Source organism: Teleopsis dalmanni, chromosome X, assembly GCF_002237135.1.
Source record: "Teleopsis dalmanni isolate 2A chromosome X, ASM223713v2, whole genome shotgun sequence".
Lineage (NCBI taxonomy): Eukaryota > Metazoa > Arthropoda > Insecta > Diptera > Diopsidae > Teleopsis > Teleopsis dalmanni.
Genome location: NC_051848.1, coordinates 51297626 through 51323154, shown reverse-complemented (window position 1 = coordinate 51323154; position 25529 = coordinate 51297626). Strand labels below are relative to the sequence as shown.

The 25529-nt window shown below is 28.4% G+C and overlaps 3 protein-coding genes across 12 annotated transcripts in view; all 3 read right to left on the bottom strand.

The window, feature by feature from the left end:
• Positions 1-958: 958 nt before the first annotated feature.
• Positions 959-10510, bottom strand: LOC119662650 (pickpocket protein 11-like). Of its 7 annotated transcripts, XM_038072320.1 has the most exons (9): positions 10349-10510; positions 9868-10282; positions 9561-9795; positions 6403-7527; positions 5365-5670; positions 4289-4755; positions 4054-4222; positions 2727-2833; positions 959-1297 (listed from the first exon to the last, which is right to left on the bottom strand). In XM_038072320.1, exons 4-9 carry the CDS (start codon positions 7116-7118, stop codon positions 1083-1085), a joined length of 1980 nt encoding a protein of 659 aa, XP_037928248.1. In that variant the 5' UTR covers positions 7119-7527; positions 9561-9795; positions 9868-10282; positions 10349-10510; the 3' UTR covers positions 959-1082. The 7 variants fall into 7 exon arrangements, with proteins under 7 accessions (XP_037928248.1, XP_037928253.1, XP_037928252.1 ...); XM_038072325.1 differs by lacking the exon at positions 6403-7527 and having other exon boundaries at positions 5365-5685; XM_038072324.1 differs by lacking the exon at positions 6403-7527.
• An 855-nt stretch (positions 10511-11365) lies between these two features.
• Positions 11366-25529, bottom strand: part of LOC119662649 — an 18745-nt gene continuing 4581 nt past the window's right edge. Inside the window, exon 4 of one of the 3 annotated variants that reach the window (XR_005250857.1) lies at positions 11366-12284. The gene's annotated coding sequence lies outside the window, so the exon portion shown is untranslated. Of the gene's footprint in view, positions 12285-13968; positions 13984-25529 lie in introns of those variants that run through there. The other 2 variants (XR_005250860.1, XR_005250859.1) reach the window with 2 other exon arrangements.
• Positions 15151-20235, bottom strand: LOC119662648. 2 transcript variants are annotated; one of them, XM_038072317.1, is made up of 6 exons: positions 20146-20235; positions 20049-20088; positions 16071-17454; positions 15781-16000; positions 15565-15697; positions 15151-15508 (listed from the first exon to the last, which is right to left on the bottom strand). In XM_038072317.1, the coding sequence occupies exon 3, from the start codon at positions 17406-17408 to the stop codon at positions 16194-16196; it is 1215 nt and encodes a 404-aa protein (XP_037928245.1). In that variant the 5' UTR covers positions 17409-17454; positions 20049-20088; positions 20146-20235; the 3' UTR covers positions 15151-15508; positions 15565-15697; positions 15781-16000; positions 16071-16193. The 2 variants fall into 2 exon arrangements, with proteins under 2 accessions (XP_037928245.1, XP_037928244.1); XM_038072316.1 differs by having other exon boundaries at positions 15565-15694.

Sequence of the window (25529 nt, the reverse complement as noted above, 5' to 3'; positions counted from 1 at the left end):
GGCGTGCTGTGTTAACACTAAACAAATTAATATGACTATGATTTTCTAATACATATATCCCAGATGCATTTGTAGACATCCAACTTTTGACAAAATGCGCGCTTCAATTTAACACACCAAAACCATTTGATTGCTGTATAGTACTGTGTCCAGTGAAAAGAAAGGAACTCTGTTCCTCATGAAGTCTGTCCCCCAGATGAATAAGACTGCTACAACGTAATTTAAGGTATTAACAGAATAGTGGTTTCTAAAAGATCAATTTTGTAAAAAGAGTGTCAAGAGTGAAATTGAAGTCTTTTCAATGTCGGAGTTTGTTTACTATAAGTCTAATTACCATAGTATAGAATGGTTTCTAATTTATTGACGATATGGGCTACTTAGTTGGCGATAGTTGTCGTAAGCTCTTTCATTTCCTTCGTGTCCCGTATTCTTAACTTCGTATTAATAACATTTTTATTTTCATAAATCGTACTTATATGTACTTCTATTTCAATAAAGTTGACCCAAAGTACGAGTATTTTTAAATAACCAATTTGATTGAATGACAATAAAAACAATTTATTAATATAACTTTTAAATGAGCATAATATAATGTTATTACATAGTCATAAAATGTTAATAATAATTATATTTTAGAAATGATGTCTGTATGGCGCATATTCTGTTCCACAAGTTAACGATATATCCGAGACAATATAAACGTTATATACTCATTATCAGTATGACGAAATAAACCGATTTAGCGGCAAATAATAGTCTATCTATGGGGTTGTTTGCTTAACTAATTTTTGTGAATTCTGTAATTGTATAAAGTAATGAAAGCATGATATAGGCTGACTCTACCTCATAACATATATACATATGTTAACATATTATTGTGTATTATATTAATATGTGATATTTAAAATATAATTGTAAACATTTTATTTTTAAAACATTTTTTTTATTTTTGCTTCAGTAAATGCTGAACCGTGAATTTTTAATATAACTTCTTTATAAATGATATATGACTACCTTTGACAAGAATCCAACTAATAAGTTACCTTATTTTAAGGCCAAAAGTTTGTCGAGATGTATGGTATTTAAGTACATGTTGGATTATTCGGTTTGCTTGTTATCTTGGTTTTTGGTCCAGCTTCAGCTCCAGCTGCTGTTTTACGTTTACGCTTAATACGATAACGTATTTGCTGCTTCGTTATCCAGTTGCAAACGGGTCGAACGAATACAAAAAAAATCATTTCAAAAGCTGACACAAAACTGTAACCCATATGTAAACCAGCAATTCCACCAAATGTACCTTAAAATTGAATTAAAATATTTATAGAATGTAATGTATATATGGTATACATATAGAAATCGTTAAATAGAAAGATTCATTATATAAATAAATAAAATATCTTCAAGTAATATGTCATTACACTTGAGGCTAATGATAATTAATTGAAGAGTTAATACATACGAATTAATATTTATTAACTGATCCGGATTGAACTTTTGTTGTTTTGCTGGTATACATGTGTCTGATGTTTTCAAAACAATTTACTAAAAATGGTTACATATAAAGTTTATATTTCGATTTAAAAATTTCGTTGCGTTCTGGTCTTCAATACTACTAGAGGTATTTCTATCTGACCAGTAGTGTATAATTTTTCTCTCACAATAAATTCCTAAATAAACAGTTTCTGAATTATATATATCATAACCAACACGCTTCTATCAATATCATGTTCATTTGATACGCAGACTTGAAATATGAGTCTTAGAAATGCAATAGCTTTCAGAAGACATTTTATCACAAAAGATTTGATTTGAAATCTCACAGGCTCATTATATTTTAAGTACTTATCCAAGACTATTCCAAATAAATATTTTAAATATTACATAATATTAGTACTGTGCTTTAAATAGGCGTATTTCTGATATTCTTTACTGTTACCACGTTACTAACTCCTTTTCCTAAGATGTTTAACTCAAAAGTTTTCTATACAAGCGTAATATTAGCGTCGAAATCAGAATAAAACAGAATTTTTTGTTGTAATTGCTTTTTAAGTCAGCAAAAATATCATATGAACACTAATCTAAATTGCGGGATCGCGATTTCTTTTGGCGTGTAAATAGGCGACACAATTGAGTTTGCAGAATATACGTATATGAAGTAGATTTCCTCCAATTTAATTTTTTTTCATTATTGCTTAAGTCATATCGTTAAGTCACTATCTCAGCATCTCACAAAAATTTGTTGTATCTGTCATGTACTGTTTATCCCATAATGGGCTACTAAATTGAACTAAGGTCGTGTGCGAGTTAGGCTAAGTTGCGTTCTAAATGAGGGAAACTCTAAGTTGTGCCGATAATGTAGTGGTGTGTCGATACGTGTTGATAAATGGCTAAATATGTGCAGTGCAAAAAATCCCAAAAAATCTCCCATTTGGTTTAGCATCAACTTAGCCTAACTCGCACACGTCCTAAGTAAGTTTTATGTTTTTACACACTAAACCTATAAAATACACCACAAGTAAAGTTATTTTACTAAATATACTTATGAATAAGAATATAAACAAACATATATTTAAGTATAACACATAACTCAAAAATATTTATAAAAATGTATAAATAAATTAATGCAAAAATCAAATAATTACCATAAATCATATAAGAAAAAGCTAAAATATTGCCATATTGAAATTAATAAATTTAAATTTAAAATTTTAATATGTTTATATTACCAACAAAAGAAATCCAATTCTCATAAATATCCAGACGAAGTTTTTCTGCAGTTAATTCATCATAGAAAACATGAAGAAGTATTTGGTTTTCTACCTTTAGTTGCTTACTAAAAATATGTATTTTCGATTATAGAAATTTAAATTTTTTATATAATTTTAAAGAAATTATATCAAAATTTACTCCTCGATTTTTTAAGTTGAGGGTGGCCCAGCTAAACAGATTGAATTGTATTTTTTATTTCTATGTTGGCTCGATCAACAGAAAAAATATTTCTAAAAATAGTTCTGCAGTCGATAAATTAATAAGTTGCATAAATGTGAAACTGTCAAATCTTCATCGATTCGTGAAAAATATGTCTTTTGAGAGGCCACTGAGCTTTCTCATTAAAAGTTTTGGTTCCCCCCGACTTTTGATCACCTTTCGAAATCTTTTGGTGGTAAATATTCGTATAAATTTTAACAACGCACTGACCATCATGACCACGAAAATCATTGCTTGATTACTTGTAGCCATTGAAAAGTGTTGGTATTCGTCTGACGTCTGTGTTAGGTATACACGATTATTTTCATTAGAATATCGAACATAGATTCGTTTTAAAAATCGGTAAAATCATTTCATTTTGCAATACAATTGTTATACAATCGTAATCGGAAATATCTGCTCATACTCGTATTTGCGTTACTGAAATTACTGAAAAGGACAAACCTATTTAGGCCAAGAAAAAAAAATCTAACGTATTCTAAATATTCGTATTATAAATAAATTACAGATATTCGTATTATATATGCACATATATGGAGGAGAGAGGTCTCATGTCCACCACAAAATCGGAAACGATTTTATAAGTTCAATAACTAGGTTTTTCTCAGTCAGAACTGAGTAAAACAGTAAAGTAAAACATTAAGTCATTATTTATTAATAATTCGATTCGTTTTAAAAATCGGTAAAATCATTTAATTTTTCAGACTTTACTTTAAGTAAGCTTCTGAGGATTCGTTACACGGTTTTTTCATATGTTTAGGACCTACTATGGTGCGAATTTTGTTCAATTCGATCTCTAACTTTTCGAACCAGTTTTATAGCGAATGTAGCCAGCATTCCAACCAGCATTATAGGACAGAGTATTCAGAGATTTAAAAAAAAGTAACTTATGATTTTTCATCTCAAATAAACCTTTTTCACATAATTACGCTTGAATTTCGCCATGCATATGTAAATACCATCGCACTCTTGTAAAATCTGTCATTAGGCGAAATATGAACGCAGTGTTTCCACCAATTGAATATTTATAACAGTTTGTAGATACGACCATACATAGATACTTACAAAAAGCGGTTTTCAGTTTGAGAAAAGTATTCATTAAGCTGACCATAATGTTTGCTTGTTCCGTATAGATTAAAATTGCAGGCTGGGTAGCAATCGCATATATACTTTTCAGTGTAATGGTTAGTTTTATAATTAGTACTTTTATTCACAAGAACACTTGAAAAAATATCTGTAATTTATTTTTGTTAAAACTATAAAATTAAATAAATTTTTTTATACATAATCAAAATCTTACTTTTATTGACGTTAATGCATTTTCGCTCTTTAAAACTGCAGCTTGGCCAAAACTTATTTTCTGGAATATACATTGGTGGTATGCAGCCACATTTATGGAAAAGTTTCTGACTACGACACTCCAAAAGACAGTTAATTTGGGTATATGCTCGAAATGTGTGAAGTTGTCTCTCATTTGGTAAATAGCAACGTCGAACGTGCAACTTTTCAGTGTTTAGATACTCAGTAGCGTAAGTACTACGTGGTTTTATGCTCAACATGTTTTCAGTACGGTCCTGCAAGGCATATCGTTGTATACTCGATGAGGGAAATTCATATGCGTCATGTATAAGCACTTGATATCCAGTCTTCTTAACACTAGATATTAAATAATCCTTTGTATGTGCATCAAGTAATACCGTTAAGCCAGTTTTGTAGCCACTACTGGTTGTATGTTCAGGTTCATCGAAAAAGTAATGAGCATATTTTCTAAAAAATAACGGATTTATTAATGGTTAATATATAACAAATAGTATCTTTTAACTTTTATATTAAATAATACTTTCATTACTATACTTTATTATTATATTTATATTAATTAATATTTGACTGATATAATAAATATTTAATTAAAATAAAATAATAATTAATACTCAATTAATATAATTAGTATTGATAATTAATATTTAATCAATATAATTAATATTATATTAATATAAAATATAATATATTATAAGAATTTGTGCTTCTTAAAACTTGAATGAAGTACTTCATATAAAAATACTTTACCGTAAAATATTAATTGGATTTATATAAAGAAAATATTATAAATTCTTTGAATTCAGCTGTACGCAAAAAAAAAAATCTGTAATATTTTAGGTCGTAGTGCACTACCTCTTTTCATAATAATAATAATAATAAATATACATATATAAAACAGAAGATGAGAGAAAATAAGAATTATATACTATTTAATTATTAATTATTGAATACAGCTATTGATGTATATACGATAGTCAAAAAGGCATCCATAGAATATTCCATTGGATTATAATATGATCACTTAGATTTAGCAATAAATTTATTTTAGAATCTTACCTTTGATCTCCGGTTTTCCTCTCCTTTAAAGCGAACAAATTGAAACTGCAACAGATGCCTTGTGTAGTTTCGACTTTCCGAAAGAGCTTGTCACAACGTTCTCTTTTTCCTTTCCATTTGCATCGCAACAATTCACTCTCACAATTCGGTGATAAATTTCTCTGCAATTTGAGTAAATTAAGCTCATTGTTTTCGATAAATGTTTGCATAAATTCGAAATCCTCTTGCGGGGCATCCAATACAAAACTGTTATACAATTGTAATCGGAAATATCTGCTCATACTCATATTTGCGTTACTGAAATTACTGAAAAGGACAAACCTATTTAGGCCAAGAAAAAAAAATCTAACGTATTCTAAATATTCGTATTATAAATAAATTACAGATAACTTATATGCACATATATGGAGGAGAGAGGTCTTATGTTCACCACAAAATCGGAAACGATTTTATAAGTTCAATAACTAGGTTTTTCTCAGTCAGAACTAATTTGAGTAAAACATTAAATTATAATTTATTAATAAGTTCAAATTTTTTTAAATGCTCTCTAAACACATATTCATTGATTATTTTATCTAATTAATTTGCACGTATAACATATTTATAAATGATAAGTTGTTGCAGATTGAACGGTGATCGAACGGAATAGATATTTGACGGTACACATCTGTGTTTAAGTTTTCTCTATTTAAAGTTTATTTTTTTATTTATATATACTGTATTTTGTTTTTTTTTATAACGGTAAAATTATTAGTACTTATTAATTACTAGTAGTTATTTATTGCAGTTGTTGTTTTTTTTTTCATTTTACTTATCTCAGTAACGTTGAATTAATACAACCATTAATATGAATGCAAAAATTATATATGTACCAAAAACAAAAAACAACAAAAAATTTGCAACAACAACTGTATTGTCATGTATCATACCAGTATGTAAAAAATTTATTCAAATTGATAAATTATTAAATTTGATTATAAAATTAGTTTAATATAGTTTTTTCGAACTATTTTTCTTATTAGATCAGATTATACTTACAATTTTTGTGCAAAGGTAAATGCGTTCCTGTAGGAAATTCGATTAAAATTACAAATTGTTACCGCAGGAAAGGGTATTGTCCAAGCTGGGTATGTGCTGCTTTCCGTATATAAAATTGTCGGAGTGTTAACATTCATTAAATGCCACATAACCAAAAAAATAGTGGACATTAAAATGGCAATGAATATAACAAGACACCAAAGTATGCGCTGCCAAGTTTTTGCTCCCACAAAATTCACAAAGCCATGAATACTGGCCATTTCACAATAAATTTCAAAACCCGTCTTACGTTTGCAAAGGCCATCATCATTCCGAGCAAGTAAAAAGGCAAGAAAGCCCGGCAAATGGAAATGGTTACGGAGAGACTTATATATTTTGTAGATGCTGCCATTGTTAAGAATGTTCAATTTATTATTTACTGGGTCTTCCTTTTTCTCTTTGATCGTTAGGTTTCTTTTTTTAGGGTGTTGGAACTTTGCCAATTTCGCATAGTAAAAATTCCTTAAAAATAACCGACAACGTTGCCATATTGTTGATTTGTTTGCACTTACAAATACAGGATGCTCCAAAAGTATTAACCTTAGCTCCGGTTTTCGTTTAATGTTCTCATCTATCAACAAAAGATTATCCTTTTTGTGAGGTTTCCTTGGTGGTTGCAAATAATCCTCAAACACAACGAAGTAAATTTGTTGTTTTTGAGATTTGATTTGCACCATGTTGCAGTATCCGATGGTTTACTGAAATGAATCTAAGCTCATTCAAGTTCAGTTTCCATTTTATATAGACAATATCCAGTAATTGAAATTACAATTCGTTTACATAGCGACAGCCCTTTTGTGGTAGTCATTCATAGTAATTTCCTAAATCGATTTCGAAGTGCTTATCATGCATGCAGTACTTTGATAATTACTACCTTGATAACTCTAACATTATTTCTTGTATGTCAACGATTCAAAATCAAGAATAATTTTTACTTATTAACATGTAAAGAACATAGTTTGTACGTCTCTGCAGACACTAATATCGTCTAATTTAAGATAATTTTGTCAAACATTGTTTTGCGTTGTTAAATTTTGCGTGATTACCAAAGCCTGATGAATGTTGTTATTGTCTTCGTAAAATTAGCTGAAAGTTTGATTTACTATTATATTAAATTAATATATAATTATTAAATATATTAACATATTTTCAAAAAAAGAAACAAAGTAAAATTATTTTATTAATAAGAAAATTCAAAAAAAAAAATTAAATTACATAAAATAACTAGAAAAAAATATATTATTAAAAAAATAAATACAGAAAGAAATAGTCGAAAAACACAAATAATTGAAAGAAATAATTAAAAAATAATTATAAGAATTTAAAAAAATTAAAATTACTTAAAGGTAAAATAAAAAATGTGGTACAGTTTTAGTATTATTTTGAGAAAGTGTTTTGAGTATTTAAATAAGTCGTTCGCAGAGATTAGTTGGTTGATCGAAGATATTGGTTTTTTAAATACTAACTATTACTTATAACTAAATTTAACTTTTAAGACACTATGACATAGTGTTTATGTAAAAGAAACGAACTCAGAAATGACATCACTGCGTAATACTAGTCATGTGTTCAAGGTATCAATTAATTCATTTTATCAATCTGTATGGTTTACTTAGAAGATTGGTTTTATATAATGAAGTAAGTACACATAATAAGTGTTGATAATCTATGTTTCATGTTAAACCATGCAAAGATCAGTGGCACTTAATTTTAACTAAATAAATTACAAAAATATTAGTTTTCCTAATGTAAGTGTTATTAGCTATCAACCGCTATCAAAACCGCTATAATAAATACACTTTAATGATTATTTTTGTAAGACTTTTATTCCAGAATACCCACCTTAAAAAATAATTATTTGCTAGCAATAAATAGGACAATATTTACTTAAAATTAACATCTGAGAAAATTTATTAAATTTCTTTTAAAAGATTTTTATAAATGTAAACATGTTTATACCATACGAGTATAACCAATAAGTTTTCACATGGATAAAAGTATAAAAATTTTATCATACTGTGTTCGGTAGTTTGGTTCCGTTCGCTACTATAAATTATCGCTCACGCCCATGAGTAATAAATAAACAAAAAATTCGATTGTTTTTCTTAAAAATTCTTAAGCTACTTTGCCTTGGAAAATTTTATAACAAATAATATTATTAATAACAATATTTCGAAAATAAATGATCAAAACAATTAAATTTGTATTATTCATGCTTCCTGAAATATGCTCAATAATTCCAAGATATTTATTGTTTCTATTTGTTTGGTATTTGTTTTGTTAAAACAATAACATTTTATGGCCTATTTTTTCATTAATACTATGCGTATATAAACATATATGAACACAATATATTTCTCAAAAAGAAATTTTTAAAAATAGGATTCCATCAATTCCATTAGCTTAAAAATTTGAAGTCCCGTTTCCATTATAATAAATGGACAGTCAGACGGTCTGAATGGTCAATAGTAAACCGACCCACCCTTTTCTGCTGATCATAAATATATATACTTCTCCATGTTTTTTAGATTGCGTTACAAATATATTGATAAATTAAAAATATCAGTATGTGAGGAGATTAAATTGGTACAACCAAAATATAAAATTAAATTACATATACATTAAATAAAAATATATCTTAATTAGTTGATATGAATATTCTATCTATTCTTTGTAAGAGTTTTTATAATCAAAATTGAAATTAGAATATTATTTTCCACTAATTATACACATCAAATTACGAGGTATTTGCTTAAATTATTATTAAACACTACCCATACATTCACGAGTAATAATAATCTGGTGATCAAGTAGCAATTTATAACCTGAAGATCAAATAACCTGAAATTGTTTAGGAAAACTAAGAGAATAAGCCAATGTCTTGGAGAAAAAGTTTTAGGGTTGTATATTGTAATGAATCATGAATTTAAAGTAACATCATCCTTCAATTATGGTATATATCTTAAACCGATAGGTGTTGCACCTATCGATACAATTATGTATCTTAGGACACACATAATTACTTGAAGCCATTCATTTCTACTATAATTTATTTATAATATTAAAAAACAAAAAATCGACGATATATTTACGTAGAGTACTGGTAAGAGACTTGTTACCTTCATGGTTCTGGAGAAACTACAAGCATAAATTTTACGCAAGATCTTTATGTGCAACAAAAGTCGAATAATATTCCGTTCTAATAATGCGCTTCAGTAAGGAGATGCGTGAAAAGATTGTGTAGATCAGCTTGTCCAAATGGTATTCGCTTGTAATTAGAATCAGTGGAAATGCTTATTTAACGAAATAGTGACTAATATCGATTACATTACCGATTAAATAGTAAGCAACTTTCTATAAACCACAGTTTAAAAACAATTGAAATATTAGTAAGAAAAATTTAAAAAAATTTTTTTTTTAACTTACATCAATACTTTCGTTGCTATCTCGCTTTTTTGTGTTGGTTTTATAAGTTGTGAAGTTAATCTCTGTGTTTACATTGTTGCAAGCCATTGTGTAACAGCTTCACTGTTTATCCATACATCAGTATTAACCACCATTGCGTCTGGACATATTTGTGGTCGTAATCTGTTAAAGATGTCTAAGTCTAATTGGCGACAAGAGATGTGACCTAGTAAAATATTGTCCAATTCGCTGCGCATATAAACATATACTTCTATGAGTTCGGGTTCTGGTGAAGGCATTGTTATTATTATCACCGTTGATTCATCAACTGTATTAATGATGGGAGCTAATAAAGTCCCAAAATTGCATTTATTGAACATTTCTAGAACTTGTGCATCAGTCATTAGATTTATATCTTGTGACGCCATGATGAGAACTAAAAATATTTGATTTATAAAAAGTCTACAAAAACTGCACATTTATATTAAATAAAACAACTCACTTTATGTCCTTTAAACTTCGCAGCTCACCCAAGTTTTTCTCTGAAGTTTCGAATACGTCTATTGATCTGTTGTGCGTGGTCTATTTTTTTATCTTGTGCTATTAGAACATTTGCAAAAATATATCGTTTATACTAAAATTTTGTTAAGTCCAAAAAAGTATATGTGCATTTTAACTTTTAAATTTTAATTGAATGTTTAATATTTTGTTATTAACATGAAAGTAAAAAATGACAGGTTGCTTTGTTTATTTTTTAATATATATATAAATATTTTTTTATAACCAATATATGGATTTATTGATTTTTTCTGTGATTTATTCATTAATTGTAAAATTGATTACAAAATTATATTACAGATTTATGGTCATTGAGATACTCAAGAGCTCTAATAATAGTCACCTCTGGTGTTCCATTCAAAATAGCGCAAGTACTCTGTCTCATTATTTTTACCTTTTTGGCTTTATATCCCTAAAAACTAAGATGCAAATAGTTACATATCGTCACACTTGTAAACAATAACTAATAAATGACTGACATCACCTGACTGTGTTGCCAGCAGTTTGAAAATTATAGCAGCTTATTTAAAGCTTCTGCAACAAGCCTTTAACCTGTTTTAATTGGGTTACATTGCAAGTTTGTACACTCGTGTAATATAAACTATATAAACCCAACCTAATTTAAAATCTTTTTTACAGAGTGTACAATTATTTATACTCAGTTCAGTTTTCAAAGTAAATATTTGTGTTATTTAGAATTTATGAATGTTTAGGTTTTAATTATGGCATTACATGACTAAGTAAACTAATATTCGCATAAATCTTAAACACTCAGGGGTATCTTTACATAGCAAACAATTATAGTTTGAAAATTTATGCAACCATTAGCAACGAAATGCGAGTAAATATTTATTTATACAAAATACGGGTACACTTTATACATTTGTAATTATCAAGAAAAATTAACTTTTACCATTGAAAATTTTGGATAGAAATAATTTCATTGGAAGTCTGATTTACTATAATTTAGGATGTTCAATAATATTTAATATAAAAAACAGGAAATCAATTTTAAGCTTACTTTGGACGTCTATATTATTCTGTTATTCTGTTATCTCTGCGAAATTTTACTGTATTAAGTTATTTAAAGCGTTCACGTTAATTTAATCCATTTATTTAATAAGTTAAAAGATCTATTAAAACTGATTCCATTTGGGGTATGGTTTAGTAGCTCTCTTAAAACTTTCAAAGAACTTTCCGATACATAACAGTTCTTGAGTGATTTTTAAGGAATGGACGCCTTGTAGTCAACAACCTGTTACGACGATCACGAGTTATGCTTATTTCCGATCTCAGCTCTGCACAATAGGATTTTCATTGTTGTTAGGTCGTGCTCGTTTAAATTTTTAGTATATATTTCTCTGTTGAGTATGTATTTGCAATTTCATTTTTTTGTATATTTTGGTACTCTGAAGCCCAAATCAGTAATATTATGCACTAACTACTCATTGACCTCAGTTAAGTTTTCCAGTGTTTGTATTGTGGCAATAATACATTAATTTTTTAGATTTTCTACTGAAATTAACCGACCTATTTTCTCGACAGCAAGGACGTTGGCTTAATAAACAATAGACCCGATATATTGGGTTGGGTTCCTATTCGAAATCAATGACATTCTTTACACATTTTATTCCTGATTGCAGAAACAATTGTATTGATTGAAATAGTGCTCCTTTTAGGTTGAAATCTAATTACCACATGGTAATCCTTTATTGTGGAATTCCATAGTACAATCAAGTCAAAAAATAATCTCTTGTTTCAATTCAAATTTTTTTAACATTATTTAGTTTTTTCTTCGCCGTTTTTAATTACAACTGTAAAATTATCGTTTTGCACTTCATGAAGTTGACATGAAGTGACAATTGACGTCACGGCAAAGTCTACAATGAAAAATTAAATTCAAAAACAAAATTTCTTTATTTATTTACGGACATCAAAAGTGTCAATTTAATTACAATTTATTGTGAAATCAGAGATGATACATTACAGAATATGTACTTCGAGCTACCCACTAATAATAATCTTTTCTTATATGGATTTAGAAAACCGCATACGAGTAAATCTAGAATAATCATATTATACATTATGTTGGACTAAAGCAAATTTTATGACGTCAGTATGAATGTGCATATACCATATACTAATATAAATGAATTCTTTTTATTACTAATTACATTTTAATGCCAATAAATCTGACATGCAAATTCAGTATATAGCAACGAAATATAAGAGTAACTTTTTTTGTTTGAATCGATCTTAAATCGAATATAGTATTTTTAACACAAGTATCTGTACTTGTTCAGAAATACATAGTAAAACATCTGCACATTTTATGTGGTCATGCTCTGTCGCTTGCAAGTGATCGCTCGAGTCAGTATACTTCACCGATTTTAGTTTAACTGACAGAAATCTAGAATTTGAAACTAAAGGAAGGATATTGCATGGTTTATCAATAATCTACATCTATTAGTGCTGTAGGGTATTAGATTAAGAATTGATCAGATAATTAACAAAATCCTTCTAATAATATGTTTCCACTGCTTACTTAGTAAGTGAAACTTATAATAACCATACAAAGAGTTCTGCGGTTTTTAACTTACGTTCCTTAATAAAAAAGGAAAGTGAGGCCAAAAATGTCGATTGCAATCCTTAAAAATAAATTTTCCACAACGGAAGTTACCGAAATTTAAAATATTTATCATATGCTTTGTATGTAAAATGTAAACAAACAACAGCTGAACTGTAAACAAACGTACTGAGTATGTGAGTATTTAATAAAATCTTTGTTTATATTAATTGAATACGTAATAGATTTATAAAATATTTATATATGTAAATAATTTAATACCATATATCAACAAAGCATTTCATTTCTTGTTTGATATATTAATGAGTAAAATTTTTCTAAACAAGCAGAAGCTCTCTTAAAAGTTTCAAAGAACTTTCTGACACATAACAGTTCTTTCCCATGCAATGAGTGACTTATGTCAAAAAATGGAAACGACAAAATCTTAAAAATACTTAAGTAACTTACTAAGTACGCAGTGGACAAGAACGCATTGTATAAGTAATGTATAGTAGTATAATATATATATACATAAAATTTTCTATCAGAATTCCTATATATATACTTTACCACCAGTTTCAGTTTCTAACTGCATAATTTATAAATTTTGTGTGTTGAAATTTAGATTTTTACAATATCTAATTATTATTATTTGTTCTTTTACCAGAAGTGCAGTTTTTATTGCTTATATATTTATCTTAAGCAGAGTGGAAAGTGGTCGGTAAAGCTATATAAAATTTAACTAACGACAAAAAATGTTATCCGTGTATTTTTGACTGTCTATATTCTAATATTCAATAACTTCCTTGTCAAACAAAATATACACACTGAATATTATATTTGTTTACTTGTTTATTTAGAAGAAGAACATATAAAAAATGTGTACTTACTTCACGAAGAAAAAATGCTTATCGATCCAGACAGCTATCGTATGCAAAGCTACTTTGCATAAGCTAAGATTATTAACTTGTATTTGCTAGATTTATTTCCTGCTTTATTACCAGCTCGTCGATCTAAAGAGGATGTTTCAGGGAAAGTGATTTAAATAAAGCTTTCCTTGAACATTTTACAAAGAAATAAGACATTGTGTTTTAGTCATTAATCTCGAAACTAATGTAAATATGAATATGCTTCACATCGACTGTAAGATATTCAGTCAAAAAATATCAACTGACATTTCTTTTAGAAACTTATTTCAATAGAAAAAATCTATGGACTTATTAGATACCTTAAAAAAACTTCACACGTTCTAATTTATAGACAAACATAGATTATAACAATGTAAATTTAATAGTCTAAAATATTTATACACTCAGAAAATATTTGGTAGATATTTATATATACTTAGTAGTATTATACTTTTATTATACTTTTCTTGTTTCAAAGACCTTTGTTAAGTTTTCCTTCGTTAAGAAGAATGACATTTGGAAACTACTAAATATTTTTCACAGATTAATGTCATTATTTACATATACTCAGTTGCTACTCAGCAGGAAGACTTGATTTCCAAAGGAAAGATTGTAGATTCATGATTTTTGCATGACTGTCTTGACTGTTCTCATGCTTATAAGATAGGATTGAAAATTAAAAATAACTCCATAGGACATACTTAAAATTTAGAAAGATTGTCTTGTAATTATTCTAAAACAGTGATGACACACTTTATTTCATTCGGTGTCGTTAAACTAAAACCTCTTACAATTATTGTACTGATGGTGAAAATTTTATGATCTTATTGTAATGATGTTACAAGACTTATAAGACTTACAAACCTATTGTATAGACTGGGGCTGTTCAGACGAGATAAGATCGCGGTCTAATTTAAATCACTAAATAAGTTGGAGGGCTGCAGAATTAAATACATACGCTTATAATTTCAAGAAAGTTTCAACATGTTTCAAGAAAGTATGAAAGCTTTAATGTCGACATATTTTTTGAAATATAAATTCAATTTTTAGAAATAGTTCACAAAACTTATTAATAATTTTTTGTCGGTTAGTAATTGATAAATAGTAATGAAGAATTTTATAAATGTAAGGAAATGTAAATATAAAAATAATCAAGACATGCTTTAGTTTAACCAAAAAAATTATTATTAACAAAAACAAAATACAAAAAATAAATTATAACAATAAAAAATTTAAAAATTATGATTAAGCACAAAATAAAAAACAGTTTTATCAAAATAAAAAGTTCACTAATACTAAAAATAAAAAAAAAATAATTAAATTCGTGGTTAATCAAATTGTCTTAAGTTCTTTCGATTCATTGTGGTAATTGGTTATCCAATGGTATTTCAGCAGCCGACTTGATTTATATTTCTGGCAATCCGTCAAAAGGTTTTTACTGCATTTCTTTAGTTTAAAAAAGAAAGCATACTTATTCCAAATGTCTGATAAATCGGCAGTTCCTTATCGCCGATTTACACCATTATTACTCATAATAAAATTACATTTCATTTCTGTATCCTTTGGCACTAAGGTGTTGGTTCTAAAGGAGTTATTAGTGTTGAATTCAACATCCGCAACGTTATGGGAACTGTTTTAAGAATGAAGTGAAAAATAAGTTTAAATTTAAGTATCTACACTGCTTACAATGTCGGTTGAATGAATGCAATTAACCACGAACATCGTATGATAGCGATTGTATTAAGTATATTGTTTATTGCAAATCTGCAGAAGATCTGGAATGCTCTGATGTCCATTTCATCAGCCACACTGTCAACTACTTACAAAATATATTTTACTGATTTAGCTTTAAAATTAATGGTGAATCGCTAACTAATATAAGTTAATCAAAATTATACATACGTTTATGGTTCTGGAGTTGATACTGATTTGAGTTGATAGCCAATTTATTGAAAATATAAAAGTGGATCAAGTCGTGTGCGGCCATATAACAAAATCCATATGTTACTTCCAATATAAATGTCAAATTGAATATCATGAACAAATAAGGTACAAATTAAACTCAAACACAAAATTTGTGTTGTTATAAACCTGTAAATCTGCAACTTGGAAGCATTCGAATCTGTAAAAAAGAATTTTACTGAATTGTATGTCCGACAAATACTTTGCCAAGAGTGGCGTTGAAAAGTTACCTTGATTATGAACTTGGTGTGTATTCAGAATTTAAGACTTAAAAGCATGTTGAACAAAGAAAATAACGTGAAATAAAGAGAAGTTTATGTACAAATTTCATCAGATCAGACATAAATAGGAATTTAATTTTTGCAATAGCATATATGCCAGTCCTTGTCATCCAACTGATTGCATATGTCGCATTGATAATGAATGGAAGCCACATCTCTACTGAATTCCGTATATAACCAACTATGTGTTATCTCTTTAGCTACTCTTGTTCCATACAATTTAATCAATATTTTTTCCGGCTCTTCTCTTTTTGGTACCAAAAGTGCAGTCAGAAAATCTCGCCTGTAACTATTTAGTAACTGAGAAGTGTTTGACATGCCAAATACACTAACAGCTTCAGAACTCGATATTAATTGATGTAATCTTGAATTTGTTACCGAGCGGATATTTTTCAACTTCAAATATTGCAATCTTTTTAGTTTCATTATAAAATTTAATAAAGTATCTGTAATATCGCAGTCTATAGTTAACTTCATTAACCTGCGGTAATTAAAGTAACGTTTCCGTGCTCCATTCAGAATCAGTGTAGTTGGTTGTTGTATACGTAACTCCTGCAAGTAAGATGTATTGTTTAGGTTCTCAAACAATTCATCTTTTACATTATAATGATCATATACTGTTAATGATATGAGCTTCGGTATGTATGCTATGATTTCATAGTGTACGTGTGGCTGCATTATTTTCAAGTCTTTGAGTTTTTCACACAAGAAAGTCATTTCGGAAAAGTTGATATATTCAAGACTCCTACACCAACGAACATTAAGTTTTCTTAAATGTTTTAAATTTCTGCAAATTTGAGTAAAGTAAAAAGCGCTGAGATTTCTGCAACCTTCCATATCTAAATCAAAAAGATTGTTACAGAGGGCTATGTATTTTCCAGTTATTAAATGATTTTTAGCGAGTGAAAGTGATTGTAAATTTTGCAGATGTCTAAAATATTTGACACATTTGTCCGTTATATTGCACTGCACTAATTCTAGCGTTATAACATTCGCAAAATATTGTTTTAGTTTCATAGATTTGAATAAATCTTTGAAAGGTACATTCAATATGTTACTGCACGAAAAATTTATGGCGAATGGTGCGACCATTTCAAAGAACATCATAGCATCTTCAATTGTAGCGTTTTTTAAACCACGTAAATTGATATTTTCATAACTTTCTTCACATATCCACTTTTTATGAAAAGGCATTCTGTCGAATGCACTCAGAAAGGTTACTTGATCATTTGCGCTCATTTCATTGTAAATGGCCTTTATGCAATTAATATTCAGTTTAGCGTCCATATTTTGATATGGACTCTAAGTTTATTGAACGCGAATTACAGATAATCTATACAGATAATTTAAAAAAATAAATAAAAAAAATCAAAGTTAATAATGAAGCAATCTTAATATTAAATGGTTAGTGTAAAAAAGAAATTAATTTTCTACTTAATCAAAACAAACTATTTTTACAAATATTGCGGTGCAGTGAAGGAGAGACTGAATATCGGAAACTGTATAAACTAAAAGGGTTATCAGATAAGAGCTATATATTTTTCATTTTTTTCCCAAATTATCTGTGTCCCAAATTATCTATGTTGAAATTAGTAACGTAGCTAGGGGAAAAAAGCATTTATTATAAAGCTATACCAAATTGATTACAGTGGTCGTCCAGTATAACGAACGCTCGATATTACGAATTTTCGATATAACGAACACCCAAAATATTTACATTGATTGTTCTATATAACGAACGAAAAAAAAAATTCTGCTCCATATTACGAACAAAAAATTTTTTGTTTCTTATTCGTTTTTGTTTTATACAAATTATGCTTTTGAATATAATTTTACTATAAAACTAGCATTATTCAGCTTAGAATATGCATGTAATTGTCCGTTTTTTTTTTTTCTGAGAAAAATGCCTATATATGGCAAAATGCATATATGCAGGCGCCACTGATCTGTTGTTCACAAATTCAGTTTATCATATACGAAATACTATCTAGACATACATATAATATCCTATATTATATTTTCAATTTTATTGTTAGTGTGACATTAGTACATACGAAGTTAATAAATGGAATAATGCTGATAATACCATCGATGTCTCGGACGAGGATGATGGATCTGATGACGAAAATATAGAAGAAAATAATTTAGAAATTATTAAACATAAAGATGCCATAAATCATTTCGAAAAATGCATAAAGTGCGCGATTAACAATAATGAAACTTCAAAATTAGCTGTACTAAGAGAACTACAAGAAAAAGCTGTTCAGAAAAGTCTTGAGTGTAGTAAAAAACAAACAAAAATTAATGATTTTTTTTACTCTACACTATGATTGAATGCGTCCTTTCTTATAAATAATTTTTGTAACAACCGAATAAAAAATACTTTTAAATAAATATATACTCGTACGTGTTTATAAGTTAATTTATGAACTCAAATATATGAAATCTCCTAAAAATAACCATATTGGTAGGTAAATGTATAACATTCGATATTACGAATTTTTCGATATAACGAACAAGGGGTGCAACATAAAATTCGTTATATTGGACGTCCACTGTATTAATTTTTGTGGTCACAAACATGTGATATTTCTTGTCTGCCAGAATTAATAATTTTGTTTATTACGAAGCTTTTTAAACATAAACATAAACGAGCTAAAATACCAAAAATAATTTTTTTATTAAAAATGAATTTGAAGTTATGAATTTACTCTAGAGCAGCATCAGCTTCATCAATCTAGCCCAAATGGTTTCATAAGTTTTTATAAGAAATATTCCATGCAGTGCTATAAGTTCCTAAGAACTTTACAAACTTTGATTCGCAGCATGATATTATCAACAGTACGAGTAAGTTCTAGTTTATGATATGAAGCTCTATGGATTAATTATGTTGATTATAAATTTCTTGTAATGTATAAACAATAATTCGTGTGGATTAGTTATATTTATAATAAATCTTAACAATTTTCGTATGTTGCGCAGCTATCTGTACTATATAATAAATTTTATATATATATTATATATATTCTGTATTAATATAAATTTTGATGAGAAACTTCTAAAAAAAGAAAAATCGTTACGACATTTACGAAAAATATAGTACTGATTACGCACACTTGCAAACAATAGAACCAGCACTCTACCTCAGAGGCGCAGACCCAGTAATAGTAAAATGAGTAAGCAATATTCTAAACTAAAGAAAGATCAAAGTTTCTTTAAGATAAGTCAATCTTAGTGTTGCAACAGTGAAAAGATGTGCGTGGAGAGAGTACTCTCTTTTAATATCTAATAGCATAATACAAATCTTCAACAACAGAGAGTGGGTATGCAGACAATATATCAGTAATTATCACAGGACTATTTGGGACGCCCTGAGTACAACATGGCAGTAGTGCAGGAAGAATTAAGAAGAAGAATTATTAATTAGTCTTACCAAAACCACCATTCTCCCATTTACCAGGAAAAGGGCATATGACACTCCCATTTTAACAATAAATGAGATAGAGGTACCCCTAAATGAAGAGGTAAAATATTTAGGAATCAAACTGAATAAAAAACTCACTTGGGAAATACACATCAATTATGTAATCAAAAAGATTATGAAAGACCTTTGGACTACAAAACAACGTCTAGGAAAATTCTGGAATTTGAGCCCCATAGTGGCTTAGATCTACACCCAAAGGGTTATCATACCTATCATACTACATGGGGCATTGGTATGGTGAGGAAGAACTGTAGAACCAACAGATTTGTCAAAACAGGTGCAAGTAATCGTATTCAATAATTGATGATCCTAATATTGCAATTGAGATTAAAGAACGATCGATCTAACACGCTAATATTATTAGCTGTGTGGATCTTTTAGGTAGACGATTTAACAAAAAAAAATTTACATGCAATTAAATAATTTTAAATATTAAAACTTACATGAAACGAATGTTGTCGTGGTAATTGGTTCAAGAATATGCTGAAAAGAGAACTACTTTTTAAAATTTATTTATTTAGATTAGTAAATTTGTAATACTTGTAGCAGTGTCCAGTATGATAAAATTTCCACAAAACAAGTGAAACTATTCGTCCTATAAAAAACTGAAAACATAAAACATATTTACTGCAATTAGATTTGAAAATTTTGATTTTAAAAATTTCAAAGGTAACTAAATGAAATGAAATATTGAAAATATTAAATAAAATATTGTAGATTATGCAGTACAAAAAAGAGTTTACATCCAAATCAAATATTCTTCGAAATGTTTTTGGTTTAAAGAGTGAAGTTGGGATGTTAATTTATCTTAATGGAGTGTTTGAGAATTCTGTTGTAGAAAAAAATGAGAATTTATTTCTGTAGGCATTTCTATGTGTAAGACTCAAAAGTAATTTAAAACAATCGAGATATTTTACTAGATTTGCAAGATTACCCTGAAATCGGTAGCTGTTTTTCATTATATGTATTTATAAAATATATTAATATCTACTAACACTACTAAAAAATGTTAGATTACTCTAAAAATGTTCAATTGGGAAACAAAATTTGACAAACCGAGAGTAAATCTGGTTCAATCAGGATTGAATTCAGATTTACCAATCGTTAACACTATTACTAATACAAAAACTATTAATTAGTCAAAATTAGATTTAATAAATTCAGGTATTTTTTATATAATTATTCAATTATAAGAAATTAGACTATTACTGAATATATCGATAAACAAATGGTTCTAAACATCGCTCAGTAAACGTTCCGCTAGATATTCCTTGAGATAATGATTTATTACTCGCTTAGTTAAAGAGAAGAAAATACAGGTGGAATGTTTACAAAACATCTATATTTCTGCAACAGTCGGTACGGAAATAAATAATAATCTCAAAGAAAAGAAACAGCTATGGAAGAATCACAATATTTTCAAATAGATGAATGTAAGACTGAAAAATTATAGAATTACAATCAAAACTGATATTAAATTTCGTAAAATGAAATGGCTAGTTGATCAGTGTTCTGAAATTAAAAGCGTACAAAAATGCACAACAACTGAGCGCTTTATCAGAAAGTAAAATTAACAACGGATGTATGGAGAAGCAGCACATATAGCATGTAACCACCGATCAGGATCATATAAAGGCTAGTGGATGAAAAAACAAAAATGTATGCTTTTATTATTTAATGATCACTCAAGAGAGAATATAGAAAAATTCATCGAATGAAATGCTAAATTATTGGATCATAAGATGTTCAGAGGTGTGATATTGCAAAACCCCAGAAGTCTGTTGAAACTAACAAAATGCTGACTAAATTCACAAAAATAACAAACGATGTTAGACCGTTTGTTTAATATCTAAATATCGATATATTGGATAAAATGTTCATCTATTTGACATGCTATTTAACAAAATTGGTTAGACCGGGAAAGAGCCGAAAATAACCGTGAATTAATTAGTTTAAGGAATTATAGTTTATTTAAGTTAAATTCTAAAGGCTTTTCACAATCGTTTAATTATAACATACGAACAAGTGTTGAGCCGAACACAAGTTCGCTTCAAACAAGTGAGGGAACGTGTAAAGCTTTATGGTTAAGAAATCATGTTCCATACGTCATTCCGTCCACACAATGGCTTTCGAATTCGCCAGATGCAAATTCGTTGCACTATTCAATCCGGACCATTTTGAAGAGCAAGGTGAGGACTAAAAAATATGCCAGTAACGATGCTCTGAAGAAAATCATTTTTCAGGAATGGGCAAATTACCGGAAGAACACATTCGTAAAGCATACCACTCATTTTTTAACTGTTTAAAGGCCATGGTCAAGGCAAAGTCTGGACATATCGAGTTGAATTTTTGAAATTTGAATTAGTGAAAAAGTAATTTCACATAAAAAAGATATGATCGCTTAAATAGATAACACATTAATTATCTAACCCTGCATTATGATTATCTTTTATATCTTAATGATACATTAGATGTAACTTTTTTAAGTTTTTTTTTTTGAGTAGGAGAATTAAGCGAGAATTTTTCAAAGGTACTACCATAATATAATCGACATGTGAAAAGTGTTTTAAATATTGAAAAGTCATTGACATCTGTATATAATCACATACTACTTTAATAGGGTTTTTGTTATTTCATTTAGTAATTCTACCACTTAATCACAAAAGATATTTAGCTGAAAAACCTTCTAACTAGTATTAAACTGTTAAATAGTAATAATTTCGAATCGATAAGTATAATATATTATATACAAATACTAGAGAGAGACTGGAAATTAATGAAACTACCATATATTTACAGTCAATGTTATGTATGCAGGCTTGTTAAAAATTTAAAATTGATAGATCTTTATTAAACTTAAATAAACAAATAATCAAATAATAATATTAAAATAACAAAATAATTAAATTTAAAAGGAAATTTGCTTACCTTTTTCATAAAAATGAATAATATAATACATGATATTGACATTTCATACGTAATTATTTTATAAAATCACACTTGGAAAAAATTTAATGTTTGTGGCAAATTATAAAAAATATTCGCAATTACATTAGTTGTGACGTCACTAATTCACATTTATCATTCCATTCTCGTTGATACTACTTTATAATCAAGTTAGCGACGTCATGTGATTACATGTTCTAATCATTTTGGGGTCTTGTCTCAAATCAAATATAATTGAGTGTTGTCATCTTCACTCATAAATAAACATTGTTGCTCAAAACCTAAGTAACTCCCACAATATTTAAGTAAGTAAGTAGTATCTAGACACGTTTCGGTTAGCAGAATTCATATATACATGTATATATGTACCTACCGTTGTATGTAATCCAATGCCTTTTTTGTCGTCATAATATTTAAGAAATAAACAAAATAGACTGAAAGCATAAACAAATCAAAAATAGAAATATAAATTCAGAATTAAAAATCAAGAAAAATTCGTTACTAATATTAATAATTATGGAATTTGTATGTTGTTTGCAATTTTTACGTCATTCTAGTTTTTGCTGTTACATTGGTTCGCAAATCTTTAAGATAGTTTTTATAGACTCACTGTCTTTAAAAAGAATTAATTACTCTCTGATTACTGAGAATTACTGATTTCATTGAATAAAATTGATTAAATTAACAAAAATATATAATATATAAAGTTTAATTAGTTTTGTCAAAAAGCTGCGCTTTCTTATAATGACAAAGAAACTATATTTTTTTAAATTTTGAGGGAGGGTTTCGAATAGCAAGGAAAGAAAAGACAAACACAAAAATTTTAGTTAATCTATTAAAATTTAGCTGATCATACAACGCTGTTTTGAATATTACTAAGAACTCATCATCAGTGGTCTTAGGAAATATTCGAATTTTTTAATTAGTTTATAGTCCGTATATAATTTGTTTGGACTTCAACAACCGATAAGTCATCGATTTTAATTTGACAGGCACACGTTCTAAGTTGACAGGCACTTGTAGTTCAACCAAATTATATACGGACTATTAATTAATTAAAATATTCGATTTTCTAAAACCACTGATTATGAGTACTTGGCAATACTCGAAACAGCATTGTATCGTCAGCCAAATTTCAATAAATTAACTAAAATTTATGTTGGTGTCTTTTCATTACTATTTGGAGCCGTCAATATTTTAAAAAATATATATATAATATTACGTAACATTACTTAAGTTATTAATTGCATTTGGTAGTTTCGATAATATCTTTTAAAGTGTGAAAAAAGTTTTCAACTTTTTATAATTATTATAATTTTTATTAATTCAACTGAAAAACTAACATTACAAAATTTTAGTTATTAAACATTTTCTTATATTTTACTCTTTTAAACTGGAATCGCCGTCTGACTGTCCAGTTGGTAGGCGTTGAGTTCTACAGTAATTCATATCCCTTTTATGATCATATCTAATTATGTATGATCTATAAAATCTTCATCTAATCTATATATATATTATGTTTTTGTAGGTGTGTAGTTTTGTTTTATTTTTTTTTTCGTTTTCGTTAGCCTGCTTCCAGGTCTTGCTTAGGTTTATTTGTTTGCCTCTTTTTCGAAATTAGTCATTTTAGAGATCATATTTTTGCCGTTTGAGTATGATCGTAACTCAATCGGTCTATGCCGTTGTAGTTTTCTTTAGTTACTATCATCTTAGTTGTGATATCTTCAACGTTTATATCACCGACTATTGTTTCAAGTGGTGTTTCATCTGTTGCATTTGAAGATGTTATGTTTAGTGGTGTCTTCGTCTGCATCTGCATATACATTAAGACTGAAAAGTTTTCGGAAATTCTCATTTAAAATTCGCGCGCTGTATATTTTTCGATATTTTAAGTTTATGTAGTTTGGCAGCACTGTCCTTAATTACTATGCCAAAAATGAGCGCGATCTGTCAGACAGTTCGTTTACGGCAGCTGTTGAAACCAGTTCCCCTCAGTAGTGCGTTGCGAAATGTCTTCGACGGTCGTACGACCGTCCTGAAAGGCTTTGTACCACTCATAAACTTGAGTTTTCGATAAAACTGATTCCCCATAAGCCTTTTGTAGCATTCGCAACGATTCTGCACACGAAATTTCGTTCGAAACACAAAATTTGATGCAAACTCTTTGTCCAATATTTTTTTCCATTGTTTTTTTCGCAACGCACTACTGAGGTGAACTGGTTTCAACAGCTGCCGTAAACGAACTGTCTGACAGATCGCGCTCATTTTTGGCATAGTAATTAAGGACAGTGCTGCCAAACTACATAAATAAAATATCGAAAAATATACAGCGCGCGAATTTTAAATGAGAATTTCCGAAAACTTTTCGGTCTTAATGTATGCATTTCAAATCATTTGCGTTGCCAATACGGAAAAGATACTTCTGAAAACCTTCATGACCAGAAAGGATTTAGGTTAGATAGGGTTGGAGATACGTTAAAGTTAGTTTCCTTTCAAGCAATTTTTCATATCAAGATAATTAACAAAGCTATATTGATATGAACTGTTTATTGATCTACATTGCAGTAAATATATTCATAAGATCTAAATTACAGACTTAAATGCATATTTATATTTAAGTCCACACCATGTCATTTCTTAACTTTACTTATGATTTACTTAAGATAACAGAATAAATGTTGTGTCACTGCTTAGGTTTAAGCCCATAAGCGAGCTAATTCTTAATTAACTTCACAGTATCTCTACAGAAATTAAACAAATATTTGCGTTCAAAAATTCGTTATTGCACAACTTGACACCAAAAAGTTTTTATGAAATTTGGGGTGGATCTATATTCTTTTCGATGCTTTACCCGCGTGTATATAAAATATTTACTGTCTATGTTAAGCACCGAAATACAATGCATAAGTTCTCAAGTACTAAGCGATATCAGTTACAGACACAGCTAATTGAGTCCTATTAAAGTTTTAGCGTATTCG

Excerpts from the sequence above, each read along its gene's own strand:
- LOC119662650 (XM_038072320.1), bottom strand. The coding sequence starts at position 7,118 with ATGGTGCAAATCAAATCTCAAAAACAACAAATTTACTTCGTTGTGTTT. Across the intron at positions 4,223-4,288 it reads ATGCATTAACGTCAATAAAA|ATATTTTTTCAAGTGTTCTT; the intron begins GTAAGATTTTGA and ends AATAAATTACAG. Across the intron at positions 2,834-4,053 it reads CAAACTGAAAACCGCTTTTT|TAAGCAACTAAAGGTAGAAA; the intron begins GTAAGTATCTAT and ends ACATATTTTTAG.
- LOC119662648 (XM_038072317.1), bottom strand. The coding sequence starts at position 17,408 with ATGGACGCTAAACTGAATATTAATTGCATAAAGGCCATTTACAATGAA.